Raw genomic sequence first — 12,864 nt, forward strand, 5'->3', positions numbered from 1 at the left:
TAAACTTAAAAAATAAAAGAATTTTGGTGATAGGTCATGACCTCCAAATTGGGTGGCATGCCTTTCTATGGGATAAAAAGAATAAGATCCACACCTATTTCCATAGACATTTTATAAGGGACTCACTTTTACAAACATGGGAGAAAATAAAAAAAAGCATTATTTGAAAAGACCAAACTGGATCTTACCTATGGAAGCTATATTATATCCAAATACAAGGGACATTAAAAAAATGATTAGATATAAAGAATTGGTAGACGAACAGGGGGAATTAAAAACACTGGATAAACTAAAAGAACAAGGGATAATATTAGACTGGTGGGTATATTTGCAAATTCAAACTAAATTTAAGAAAGACGTAAAGGAGCTAGGGATAGATAAAGATTTACAAAAATTGGACCAAATCTTGACAGGCAAGGATATAAAATTTATAACACGAACATATAATTATTTACTGGAGGTAGAACTAGAGGAGGAAATTGTTAAGGGACCAATGATTGCCTGGGCGAGAAATGTGGGTCATAATATAAATTTGGATGAGTGGGAAAAGACTTGGACTGAGAACTGGAAGCTGACTTTGTCGACGGCATTCAAAGAAAATCAATATAAAATGTTTTGTAGATGGCACTTAGTGCCAGCACAACTGGGGAAAATGTATCCAACCTTGAAACCAGAATGCTGGAAGTGCAAACAAAAGAAAGGAACCTTTTTCCATATGTGGTGGCAATGTATACAGGTCAAAAAATACTGGAGAAAATACAGAGATGGCTTTTTGAGATTACAAAATATAAATTGAATTTGGAACCCAAAATGTTTTTATTAGGTATGATCAAAGGGAATTTGAGTAAAGATAAAAGATATCTTATTGTACACATCTTAACTGCAGCAAGAATCATGTTAGCACAAAATTGGAAGAGTGTTAAAATACCACCAGATGAAGTTTTGATTCAAAAAATAATGGACTGTGCTGAACTAGATAAATTCATTATGGAACTGAAAGGCAAAGAGGATCAAGAATACTATGCAACATGGGAGAGGTGGTACGAATGGGTGAAGGATAAGGATAAAAACAATGTATAGTCACAAAATAAGAAACATGTATATACAATGACACAATAACTGTTAATGGAAATGAGATTTTTGTATTTTTTGGTTTTAAAGAATAATTTTTAAAAAAAAAGAGTATAGTTTTACTAGTATCTAGTGTAAACTGTGACCATTAGCTTTTAGCATTTCAGTCATAACACAGCCATTCCCTAATGCGTTGCCATTTTTCATTGATTTTATGGCACTTGATATATAATCTACTAGGATACCTGGCATTTCCTCTTTCATGGGGCAGCCTATTGCTGTGCGAGAATGGTTTTTTCTTTATCCTGATTGGTTGGGAGTCTTGGTCTGTGTTTATTGGTCTTGGAGTTTGCTGTGTTCTGCTTGATTGACACCAGATGAGATTCTGCCGAAACGTTGCTACAACTTTAAAAGCACAACTACTATGATGTGGGAAAATACCCGAACTAAGTATGTTTGGCAAAAATATATGTTTTCTCCAAAAGCGTTTTGTAAGGCAATTGTAATCCGCAATTCAGATTTTACATTTAGGATGGGTTTGATCTCCCATATGGTCTTTAACAGCCCCTTTCCCAAACACTGGAAAGCCACCTAAGTGTAGCGTGTCGGTGAGGCGATCAAAGAACAGGTTCACCAGAGCCCAGGTCACCGACCACTTCTGAAGAGGGCAAGAGCAGTTCGTTCAGGCTGGGATCCAGGTAATCGGTGGCGGCGTAGCCTCCCTTCCCCAGCGCCTCGCAGAACTCCTCGCATAAGCCCGGCGAATCGGGACCTCCTTCTTCAACAGGGAGAGCAGCTTCTGCGCGGCTTCCACATCCCCTTTTTCCCCAGCCACGCACGGTGTGGAGCTGACGTTTTTGGTCGAGGCTGAGGGACGGCATCAAAACCAGCACTTGACCCAGCATGTCGGAACAAGATGGCGCCCAAGCAAAGTAGGCGGCCCGGTCCAAAATGATCCACGGACCGGTCCTGGTCCGGGGACCGGTGGTTGGGGACCCCTGTTGTAAAATATCTTGTGGTCCAGCCTTCTTAAGCCACTAGATTTTTTTTTTACAGCTGGAAAACATGTCATGGATGTTGAAAGAAAATAGATCTATAGTTAATTCAAAGAATGACTGCCATAATGTATGTCCAATCATAAAACCAATTTATTATTTATAAAACCCAAATTATTAGGAGGCAGACTGGCAAAGTGGCAAGTTGATTAGGATCAATTGTAACAAGCACTGTCATGTTCAATTTCCCTAACTACTTTATTACACAATTGGAGAAGGCTATATGGAGAATGACGTTGACTTTCTTCTCAGCTGAAACTGAGAAGTCTGAACTGAAGTTACTCCATTTACCAAAAAGGGTGAATGGTGAAGGGTGAGTGATAATAGTGGTGAGTCAGGGACAACCAGGGGTGGGTTTCTACTGGTTCTGTCCACCTCTGTATAACCGGTACCTCTGAAGAGCAGCAGACATAGAACCGGTTCTATGTCTGCTGATGTTTTTGCCCACCCACCCACCCACCCGGTCTCTTACCTGATCTTCATTTCCTGATTTTTCAGCTTCAGCTACCGAACGAGGCACAGCTGCAGTTAAAAAAGCAGGAAAAGAGGGTTGTTTCTCTGCAGGCAGCTATTGATGATGATTTAAAGGCACGCGGCTCGTAAATCCCGAACCGGTAGTTAACCCTGTTGTATCCCACCCCTGGGGACAACCACAAGGGACAGTGTGTGCTAGATGGATAGAAAAGCAGTCACCAACAGAAGATATTTAAGTGTGCAGCAGTTATTGTTTGCTTTAAAAGCTATAGGTTTGTGTAGTCATCTGATACATGAATTATAGATTTTCTTAATTTACAGGAAGCCTGGTTTACAGCTATATATTACTATGTAATTATTAACCCTTTAATGAATTCTTTAATTATATGTTTTAATATTTGGATAGGAAAAGGATGGATCTTATATTTCTAGCTTTTCATTTATATCTAAATTTATTTGTATTTTAATCAATAGGTTAAGAGGAGCCTAGGCGGCAAAATATCAGAAGCCCAAGCATTGAATTTGAACTGCATGAAGAAGTAGTTGGTATTTTGCAGAGTTTGTTGTTGCTCCCCTTGACTAGTTTAAGGAAATTACTCTGTAACTTGGACTATACATTGCAAAATTAAAATGCAGAATTTATATTATTATGGATTAGTGTTTTATTTATGAAACGTGAACTCTTCCTTCAATATCAGGAATCTATGAAATTTTCTCAAATCAGTATTCACTCTCCTCTGTAGCAAAGCTGGTATGAAGACTGCTGTTAATCAATGGTTAATTAGTGCAGGAAAATTAATTTCTTTTCCTCACTTTCTCCCTCTGCAGGTATTGTTGGTGAAGCAGATGAAAATGGTGAAGATTTTTATCTCTGGACATATAAAAAGCTTGAAATAGGTTATAATGGAAATAGGATTGTGGATGTGAATCTGACAAGCGAAGGGAAAGTTAAATTGGTACCCAACACTAAAATCCAGATGTCTTATTCTGTAAGTAATTTGAATTTATAAATAATAATGGTCATGTTTACACAGCTACTAAGCTATAGAAATAGCATGTTGGCAGAACCATGATTTGTCCAAGTATTGACCATATATCATGATGGCAGGCCTTAATTACAATATGTGTTATAGTGTATTGTGTGCTTACTCTCCCCACCTGAGAATAGTATTATCCAAATCCCAACAAGAAGGATAATCTAAAGTGAACTCCCTTATCTCCAGATAAACAAACAAGAAGCTAAAATGGATACAAAATAAGATTGTTCTAATCATAGCAATTATTTTCTTGTTTTTTTCCTCATACATATTTCTATTGACATTGGGGATGTGGTAAAAAGGGAATTAAAATTTAAAATTAAAATGGGTGAGGGGGAATCAATGCTTTCTATCAAATGATCACCCTGCAATTTATATATATATAAAGATTGTACATATTTACTGTTAATTTTGTATGCCATACCCTCATCCCACATAACTAATTGTGTTAATTATCCCATTTAAATGTCTAAATCCAGGACCTATATAAGAACTCTGAAAGAACATAGTTCTATAGGTTATCTAGGAAAAAAAGAATTCCATTAAATAATGCTTCTTCCTAAAGCTACCACTAGCAGAATTTCCTTAAATTCTGTTTAAAATAGTCTCAGTGATATGGTTGGCATTCCTTTTTTTTGGATCTCCCTGTGTATTTCAATAGCAGCTGACATAAAATTATAAACTGAAACTGCCTTTAATATATCTGATAGAAAAGAAGATTTTCCTATTTAAGATGCCACTTGGAATTGTCTTTTTGCAGCTCATAGTCTTGGTTCAGCAATACAGGTAGTTCTCAATTAACTGCTTCCCTCTGACTTTGACTTTTGGGAAACTGGCAGGAAGGAAAAAAAAAACACAATAATATAACCATGTCTGGATGTTACCTCTGGTGAGCTGTAATGGCTAGAATAATGAGGACTGCTAACAACTAATACTTGTTCAGCATTGTTGCAAATTTGAACAGTCACTGAATGTCAGCCTTCTAAGTAGACTTAGACAGGAAACATTACAAGATGAACTAATATAAAGTAAATATGGTAAAACTATATTAACATAATCTTGCAAATCTGAAAGCACAGGTCTCCGGCTGTCTCTTTTTACTACCAGTCAGGTTAGATCCTTTCTAAGTTTCTTTCTCTGTCTATTACAGGTAGTCATCAACTTACAACTCTTCATTTAGTGACAGTACAAAGTTACAATGGTACTAAAAAAGTGACTTATGACCATTTTAACAGTTACAACCTTGATCAGTTACATCCCGATGGCCATGTAATTAAAATCAGATGCAGATGAACCAGCAATTGGTTCACATTTATGATCGTTGCTGTGTCTTAAGGTCACCTTTTGTGACTTTCTAATGAAGTCAGTGGGGAAGCCAGATTCACTTAACAGCTGGGTTACTAACTTATCCACTGCAATTAATCACTTAACAACTGAAACAAGGAAAGTCATAAAATGGGGCAAAATTCACTTAATAAATGTCTCACTTAACAAAGGAAATTTTGGGCTCAGTTGTGGTCGTAAATCAAGGACTACCTGTACTCAGTTGTGGGCTCCTCCCATTTTATCTAATCATTCCCTAGGCAGCATTTCCCCCACCCCTATCTTCCAAGTTCATTCTCTCATTACATTGAATGAGTAGTTCTTTGATAAAAATATCTTGTAGAACATTATATTTGCTTAATTTAATAATAAAAATAAATAAAATTGCTACTGACCTCTAGTGACTCTGGGTAGTTTATAGTTTAAAACATTTAAAAACAAAGAATAAATTTTATTGTGTACTAATACCGTGTTTCTCCAACAATACGGCCTCCACCAATAGGAAGCCCCACCATGTTTTATTGGCATAAAATCAAATTAAGCCCCTCCCCCAAATTAAGCCCCATATTAAACATGCAAAATGGGGGGAGCGGGGGGCTTTCCGTTAGTAAGTACTTTTGTTGCATGCCCGGATATGGTGCTGCCTGCGTTGGTGGGGCACTTCATATCGGGAGACCTTCCACCGTTGCTTCTCCCTTCCCTTGCCCCTTGCTGCCGCGGCGTTTGGCGCAGCCACGTGCGGCCAGTCAGAACTCCTCCCTGCAACCGGAGCCCTGAGGAGCACTGGCTTCAGGCGCTCCCGTCTTCCCTTTGCTTTGAAGGTAAAGCGAATTATTTTACAAAGCCTCCCCTGCCCGAGAGGGCAGCCCAATCCACGTGGGAGGCTAATTTCCCGGGGCCTCTTCCGTTCCTCCCGACCTCCCTATGCTGCGCGCCTCTGACCGCCGCTCCCTTCAGCCCAGCGAGCTCTTCCACCTCAAAGAAAGGCCAGGCGGGCGGCTGCGGAGCAGCAGCAGCGGTCTGAGCCGCTCGCAGCGAAACAGCCACCACCCTTAGCCCGACGCGGGAGAACGAGCGAGTTAGCGCCCGCCAGCCCGGGCGAGATTTGGGAACGAGGGGCAGGAGGAGGCACGCACACGCCCGCGGCTCACTTTCCCAGCTTTGCCCAGCCCTTACGGCTCTGGCGCGGCCCTGGCAGGATGAGCGGAGGATCCGGCGGGAGGCGCTCGCTGCCCGCCAGGGCCGCGCCAGAGCCGTAAGGGCTGGGCAAAGCTGGGAAAGTGAGCGGGTGTGTGCGTGCCTCCTCCTGCCCCTCGTTCCCAAATCTCGCCCGGGCTGGCGGGCGCTAAGCTCGCTCGTTCTCCCACGTCGGGCTACGGGTGGTGGCTGTTTCGCTGCGAGCGGCTCAGACCCGCGCTGCTGCGCAGCCGCCCGCCTGGCCTTTCTTTGAGGTGGAAGAGCTCGCTGGGCTGAAGGGAGTGGCGCGTCAGAGGCGCGCAGCGTAGGGAGGTCGGGAGGAACGGAAGAGGCCCCGGGAAATTAGCCCCCCACGTGGGATTGGGCTGCCCTCTCGGCAGGGGAGGCTTTGTAAAATAATTCGCTTACCTTTGAAAGCAAAGGGAAGACGGGAGCGCCTGAAGCCAAGTGTCTCCTCAGGGCTCCGGTTGCAGGGAGGAGCCTTGACTGGCTGCACGTGGCTGCGCCAAACGCCGCGCAGCAAGGGAGAAGGGAAAGCAACGGTGGCCCAACCCGAAGGTCTCCCGAATATCCAAGCTGTCGCCGCCCGCCCACCCACCCGAGGATGCAAGGGGGAGAATTAAGTCACCCCCGAAAAGACGTCCTAGCCGTTTTTCGGGGTCAAAAAATAAGGCCCGGCCTTATTATGTGAGAAACACGGTATCATTCATTAAAACTTGAAAGTAATGGCTTGCTAGAAAAGGTATGTTAGCAGTTAATGTTTTCCTTAGTGTTATCTGGAATTGGAACTTGGTTGATTTTATTGATTTATAATATAGTGTCTCAGATTTATAAATGTAATTTCTCTCCAGGTGAAATGGAAAAAGTCAGATGTGAAGTTTGAAGATAGATTTGACAAATATCTTGACCCATCTTTCTTTCAACACAGGGTATGCTTCTTTTATATTTCATTATATTGAAACCTATGTACTCAAGATAGTGCCCAGTGATATTTTCCTTGCTGCTCAAGGTTTTTTTTTAATAATGGGAAGCTAGCATATTGCAAAATACCAGCTTGAAATGAAATATTTATTTTCCTAAATGTTTGGTGGTATCAAGTAGACCAAAGAAGCACTTGTATAAAATGATGGGTGGCTACAACCAAATGTTTTATTTGGAATTCTGTTTTTCTCTCCCCACCCCCCCACCCCCCCAAACCCAGAGGTAAGATAGATGAGAAAAGATATTGGGAAGTAATCTCACTAATTAGTTTAGTGGTAAATGATGTTTTGGTACAAGCCATAATCACCTTGGCAACTGTTTTTTTTAAAAAATTATCCATTATGTACTCAAGATGTACAAAAATCTATTCCAAATATAAGTCCACCACTCCAAAAGGATAAGGGACCCCTGCATCATCATTTTTTTAAAAATGCTAAATAACTCAAGTTTACAAAATTCTTTATAATGACTTAAGAACTGCACTACTGCTTAGGTCCAACAATGTACAGTTCAAACCATTTTTAAAGCTGATTTCAACATTTTAAAATTGGCTAACATTGGCAAGGTCAGTAATGTCTCTGATTAGTATGCCATGTTGTTTGATCTTGATCCTGTCCATATTAATTTTGTTTTCTCTGTGTTTTTCTGGACTTGGAGTGTGTGTATACAGTGTACAGTGGGTGTATACAGTATTTATTTAGTGACTCTTCGAAGATACAATGGCACTGGGGAAAAAAACATGACCATTTTTCACATTTATGACTTGCAGCATCTCTATTGCCACATGATTTACATTTGGATGCTTTACAATTGACTCACATTTATGATGGTCGCAGTGTCCTGGAGTCATGTGATTCCCTTTTGAGACCTTCTGACAAGCAAAGTCAATGGGGAAACAATATTCACTTAACCGTGTTACTACATAATTTAAGAACTGCAGTGATTCACTTAACAAATGGTGAGAAAAGTCATAAAATGGGACAAAACTCACTTAACAACTTTCTCCCTTAGCAACATAAATTTTGAGCTCAATTGAGGATTATCTATCTACACACCAGTGGTGGTATTTAGCCGGTTCATACCGGTTCACATGAACCGGTAGGAAGGATTTCGTGTGGGTTGCCGAACCCGTAGTAACTTCTGGCTGGCCACGTCCCTGACACGGTCGCCTCTCTCTCGCTTTCCCCGCCCTGCCCGATGCTTGCCCGCGTGGCTCGCCCAATGCTCACATGGCTTGCCCTACCCAGTCACTCCTCCCCTCCTATGTGGCACGCTGGGTCCTCGTGGCTTGCCATTTTAGCCTTCCCACGTGGTGCCTGCACCTGCCTGCTGCTCACAGGTAAGCCTGCAAGTTGCGCTAGCCCCCTTCCCCGTTCCTGGATCTAGGCAGGGGCCCCCACAGTTCCCAGGCTCAGCTGGCTGGCTTCCACACCAGCGCGGCCCCATCCCAGGCGGCGCTGGCTAGGGCCTATCCAGCTGCCCTCCCTCCCTGCCCTGTCCCTGTCTAGCTTGCTTAGCTGCCAGCGGCGTGGCTCCATCCCATGCGGCACTTGCCACCTGGCAAGCTTCCCCTCCCCACTGCCCCCGGCCTCCAGCTTGCCTGGCTTGCTGGTGGCAGAGAGAAAGGCGAGCCAGGGCTGACCCGTCGCCTCTCTGGTCTCCACCAGCCTGTATCTCGCCCCCTGCCTGAATTCTCCACAGCTGCTGGACCTTGCCTGCTAGGGGTGGGTGTGGGGGGGCGACCAGGGAGCACAATGCTATGCTGTCTGCATCGCCCCTTTACCTGCCGCCCCTTTCCTCTCCCTCCTGCCAACCTGCGCGCTTTGGGTGAGTGCGGGCGGCCGCTGTGAGAATGCTGTGAGTGAGCCCTAATGCTGATGGTGGGGAAAGAAGATCTACACTGGGTTTGCTGCGGTCAGCCAAAGGGCTGCCTGGGGGGGAGGCATGGGGAGGCTCGGCTGCCTTTCAGGCCCAGCTTCAGCTTCCATGGGGCCTTCCATGTGGGAGGCCTGACAGCAAATGCCTCCCCTGAGGGTCGTCTGCTTGCCTATCCGCTGGCTGGGCTTGCCTGGAAGTCCCCTTGTCGCAGGCTGATGCAGGATCCAAGGCGGGGCAGAGGTCGAGCAGATGGCAGCCCAGAGCAGGGCCCAAAAGGCAGTCAAGCCTTGCTAGAGCAGATCTTCCTTCCCCGCCATCAGCCATACCTTCCAGCCCATGGAGCTCGCACCGATGTCACAGCGGTGGCCCACACTCTGCCAAAATGCTTGGCCTGGTGAGGGAGGGGCGGCTGCCCTGGGCGATGCAGGTGGCATAGCCTTGTGCTTCTGGTCGCCCCCCTCCCCCGTGCCTCCTGGCAGGCAAGCCCCAGCAGCTGCCGGAGAATCCGGGCAGGGGATGAGATGCAAGCTGGCAGGAGGAAGCCAAGTGGCAACGGCTCTGCCCTGGCTGCCTTGCCTTTCCCTCTGCCACCCTTTTAAAGGGGGAGGGGTGTGTTTCATGGAAGAGTAGGATTGCTTGGCTTTAAGAAGAATGGCGTATTAATGGAACTAGGGTGCTCGCAGGCATGGGTGAGCGCTAAGAGAAAGGGTGAGCATGGCGAACTTTTTCCATCTTTCCGTGTATCCTTGATCCTCCTTATTGCCCAAAGAGGCTGTAACTAAATGCCCAAAGATAACGCTAGAAATTGACAACTACTGCTGCTTGAGTAGTGGGCCAATAAGGGACTTCGTTGGTGGGGTCATGTGGGGGAAGTTTGTGTGGAAAGACGATTGGGAAACCAAGGAAATGGTTAGCGGGAGTGAAGCGGTGGAGCAGGGGGCGGGGCCGAGTGCGCGCGGCAGTTAAGGGGGTTTGTGTGGGAGTGTGGACTTGGCGCTTCTCGCATCTTTCCCGCCCCTCTTGTTTCTTGTCAGGCTGTATTAACATCCTCCTTTTTTTGTGGTGCCTAATGGTGGGACAAGTTGAACAAATGAAGCTCCCCCACCCCCCAACAACTGCGGTTGGCAGAGGGCGATACAGGCAGCATAGCCTCGTACTTCCTGGTCACTTCCCCCACCTCCTGGCAGGCGAGCCCCAGATGCTGCCGGAGAATCCGGGTGGGGGATGAGATGTGGGGTGGCAGGGAACTGAATGGCGACAGCTCTGACCTGTCTGGTTTGCCTTTCTCTCTGCCACTAGCTGCAGGAGGAAGGTAAGGTTTCAGGAAGTTGGGAAAGCCAAACCACTCCCTAGCCCAGAACTGCCATTGGGTGGAGAGAGGACGCAAGGCTGCAGCACATGCCTCGCTTGAAGTTCTCAGCCCTTTCCTTTCGCCAAAAGTGGGAGGGGAAGAAGCCTTGCCTGCCAGCTTTTCCAGGCAATGTGGAACTGGAGACTGGCCAGGAAGAACCCTCGTAAGGAGCGGTGCTGCCGGGTGCTTGAAAGGGTGTGTGTGTGTTTGTTTCAGGAGGGTCTCCTCTCCTAGCTTTAGAAGGAGGAAAGGAAGGGATAGAAAGAGAGAGAGGGAAAGAGGAAGGAAGAGAAAGAGAGGAAGAGAGAGAGAAAGGGAGGGAGGGAGAGAGAAGGAAAGAGTGGGAGACAGGGAGAGGGGGGAGAGAGAGGGAAAGAGAGAGGGAGAGAGGGGGAAGAGAGAGAGAAGGAGAGAGGGAAAGAGAAAGAGTGAAGGAAGAGAAAAGAAAGAAAAGGGAAAGAAAGAAAGGGATAGACAAAGATAGACGGAATGGAAGGAAGGGAGAGAAAGAGCGGGAGGGAGGGAGGAGAAAGTGAATGAGATATATGGATGAATGGATGGATAGATAGATACATGGAAGGAGGGAGGGAGAGAGAAAAAAGGGAGAGAAAGGAAGGACACAAACCCTGGCTTCAGAAGACTTTTTGAAATAGCACAGCAGGCTAGGGCTGGAAGGGATCTCGGAGATCATCTTCTAGTCCAAGGGTCTTCAAATGTTGCAAGTTTAAGACTTGTGGACTTCAACTCCCAGAATCCCTGAGCTAACATGACTGGAGGAGGAATTCTGGGAGTTGAAGTCCACAACTCTTAAAGCTGTCAGGTTTGAAGACCCCTGTTCTAGTCCAACCCCCTGCTCCAGCAGGAGATCTTATATCATCTGGAATCTGGATTATTTTGGTTCCTCTAACAGAGAGGAAAATTGGCAGAAGAGTTTACTAGGACAAGGCAGAAGGCAGAGATAGTCCTTCACTTGAGCCCAAAATTTTGGTTGCTAGCAAGAGTGTTGTTCAGTGAGTTTTACCACATTTTATTCAATCCATGACATCTCCTGGGTCTAACAGTCATTTGTAGGCTAGGGAAGTAAATCTGAAGGCGTGTGCAATGTTCTAATGTACAGAAATTATAGATAAGTGTGTGGCAGAAAGTGAACTATGGGTGTGTTTTTCCAAACGTAGTGAGGTTGAATGTGTATAGTTTTAGAAGAGCTCTGTGTGTGTGTGTGTGTGTGTGTGTGTGTGTGTGTGTGTGTGTGTGTGTACATACACACAGTATATATAGTAGATAATGTATCTTTTTGTGTGCCTATACACACACTATGCTATGTAATATATGGCAGATATACATAGGATTAAATAGTGTATTTTGGATACTGTAAATAAAAAGAGAGGGAAATTGTATCTCTTTGAGGCAAGGAGAGGCCAGGCAAGGCACCCCTTGATGTGAGTGATGTCAAGTTGGCCACGCCCACCCAATCACATGCCCACCCAGCATGCCCACCCAGTCACACAACCACCAAGCCATGCCCACCAAATAAGCCACATCCACGATAGTAAATTTTTTTGAATCCCACCACTGCTACACACACACATATACACATATACATACATACATACATACATACATATGTTTTTGTCTTCATTGATCTGTCCTGATATAAATGAGTCGAGTTCATTTATATATAATGTGACAATATAAATATGCTAAATGAATATTTACTAAATAGTGATACAAAGTATGCACTGGAATAACAGGTGGTCAGTGTCAATTTATTTGTTCAATGAGTAAATCATATACATAAGTTAGCCTAAAATAATCTCAGGTCAAATTTTCAAACTGAATTTACCCCAAATAGACCATTAAAAAGGAAGCTGCTTTTTGTCATTCAAGTGGTAGTAGTAGTTTTTCTCTCTCCACAGGTTACCCAGAAATTGGTTACATACATAAACACACACACACATACATACATACAGTCAGGCCTCCCCATTCAAAACTCAAGAGAGAAAACCCTCAACTCCATTGATTTAGAGAAGAGGTACTTTTAATAAGTTTGAAGCAATAGCAATGAAAGCAAGGCAAGATCTGATTCAAAACATGTGAAAGTTACAGTTTGAAAGTCACTCCAAATCCCTCCCCCCAGGGTCCATTCGAGTCAAATCAACATCCAGAATGATGATGTGGAAAGGCCCATCTTCAGGTATTCCTCCCATCTGGAGTCTCAGGATGGTTGGCTTTGACAGAATGTAAACACCTCCCTTCAGCAGTGCCATATTTCATTAGCACAAACCTCCCTTTCAGTTCTCATGGGACTACACCAGCTCACTTCCCCATCCCAAATACCTGAAGCCCCCCTCCCCGTTACTATGGCAGCCGATAGCAAGCATGCTGAAGAAACCCATGCTGGAGATCCGGCTGATATTTGGCCCTCCTGCAACAGGGTGTTCTGACCCAACCAGGTTCCCAAAGAGCAAACACAGACAAAGGCAGCAGCCCCCACCTT

The 12,864-nt window shown here is 44.7% G+C and overlaps 1 protein-coding gene across 1 annotated transcript in view; it reads left to right on the forward strand.

The window, feature by feature from the left end:
* TM9SF3 (transmembrane 9 superfamily member 3) overlaps window positions 1–12,864 on the forward strand; it is a 67,174-nt gene that overhangs the window by 29,515 nt on the left and 24,795 nt on the right. Inside the window, exons 4-5 of the mRNA XM_087963734.1 lie at window positions 3,429–3,589; window positions 7,009–7,086. Of these exons, the coding sequence (XP_087819860.1) occupies window positions 3,429–3,589; window positions 7,009–7,086 (239 nt within the window). The remainder of the gene's footprint in view (window positions 1–3,428; window positions 3,590–7,008; window positions 7,087–12,864) is intronic.

Source organism: Notechis scutatus, chromosome 4 (assembly GCF_049901735.1).
Source record: "Notechis scutatus isolate UNSWTSFEM ecotype Mainland chromosome 4, rNotScu1.2, whole genome shotgun sequence".
Lineage (NCBI taxonomy): Eukaryota > Metazoa > Chordata > Lepidosauria > Squamata > Elapidae > Notechis > Notechis scutatus.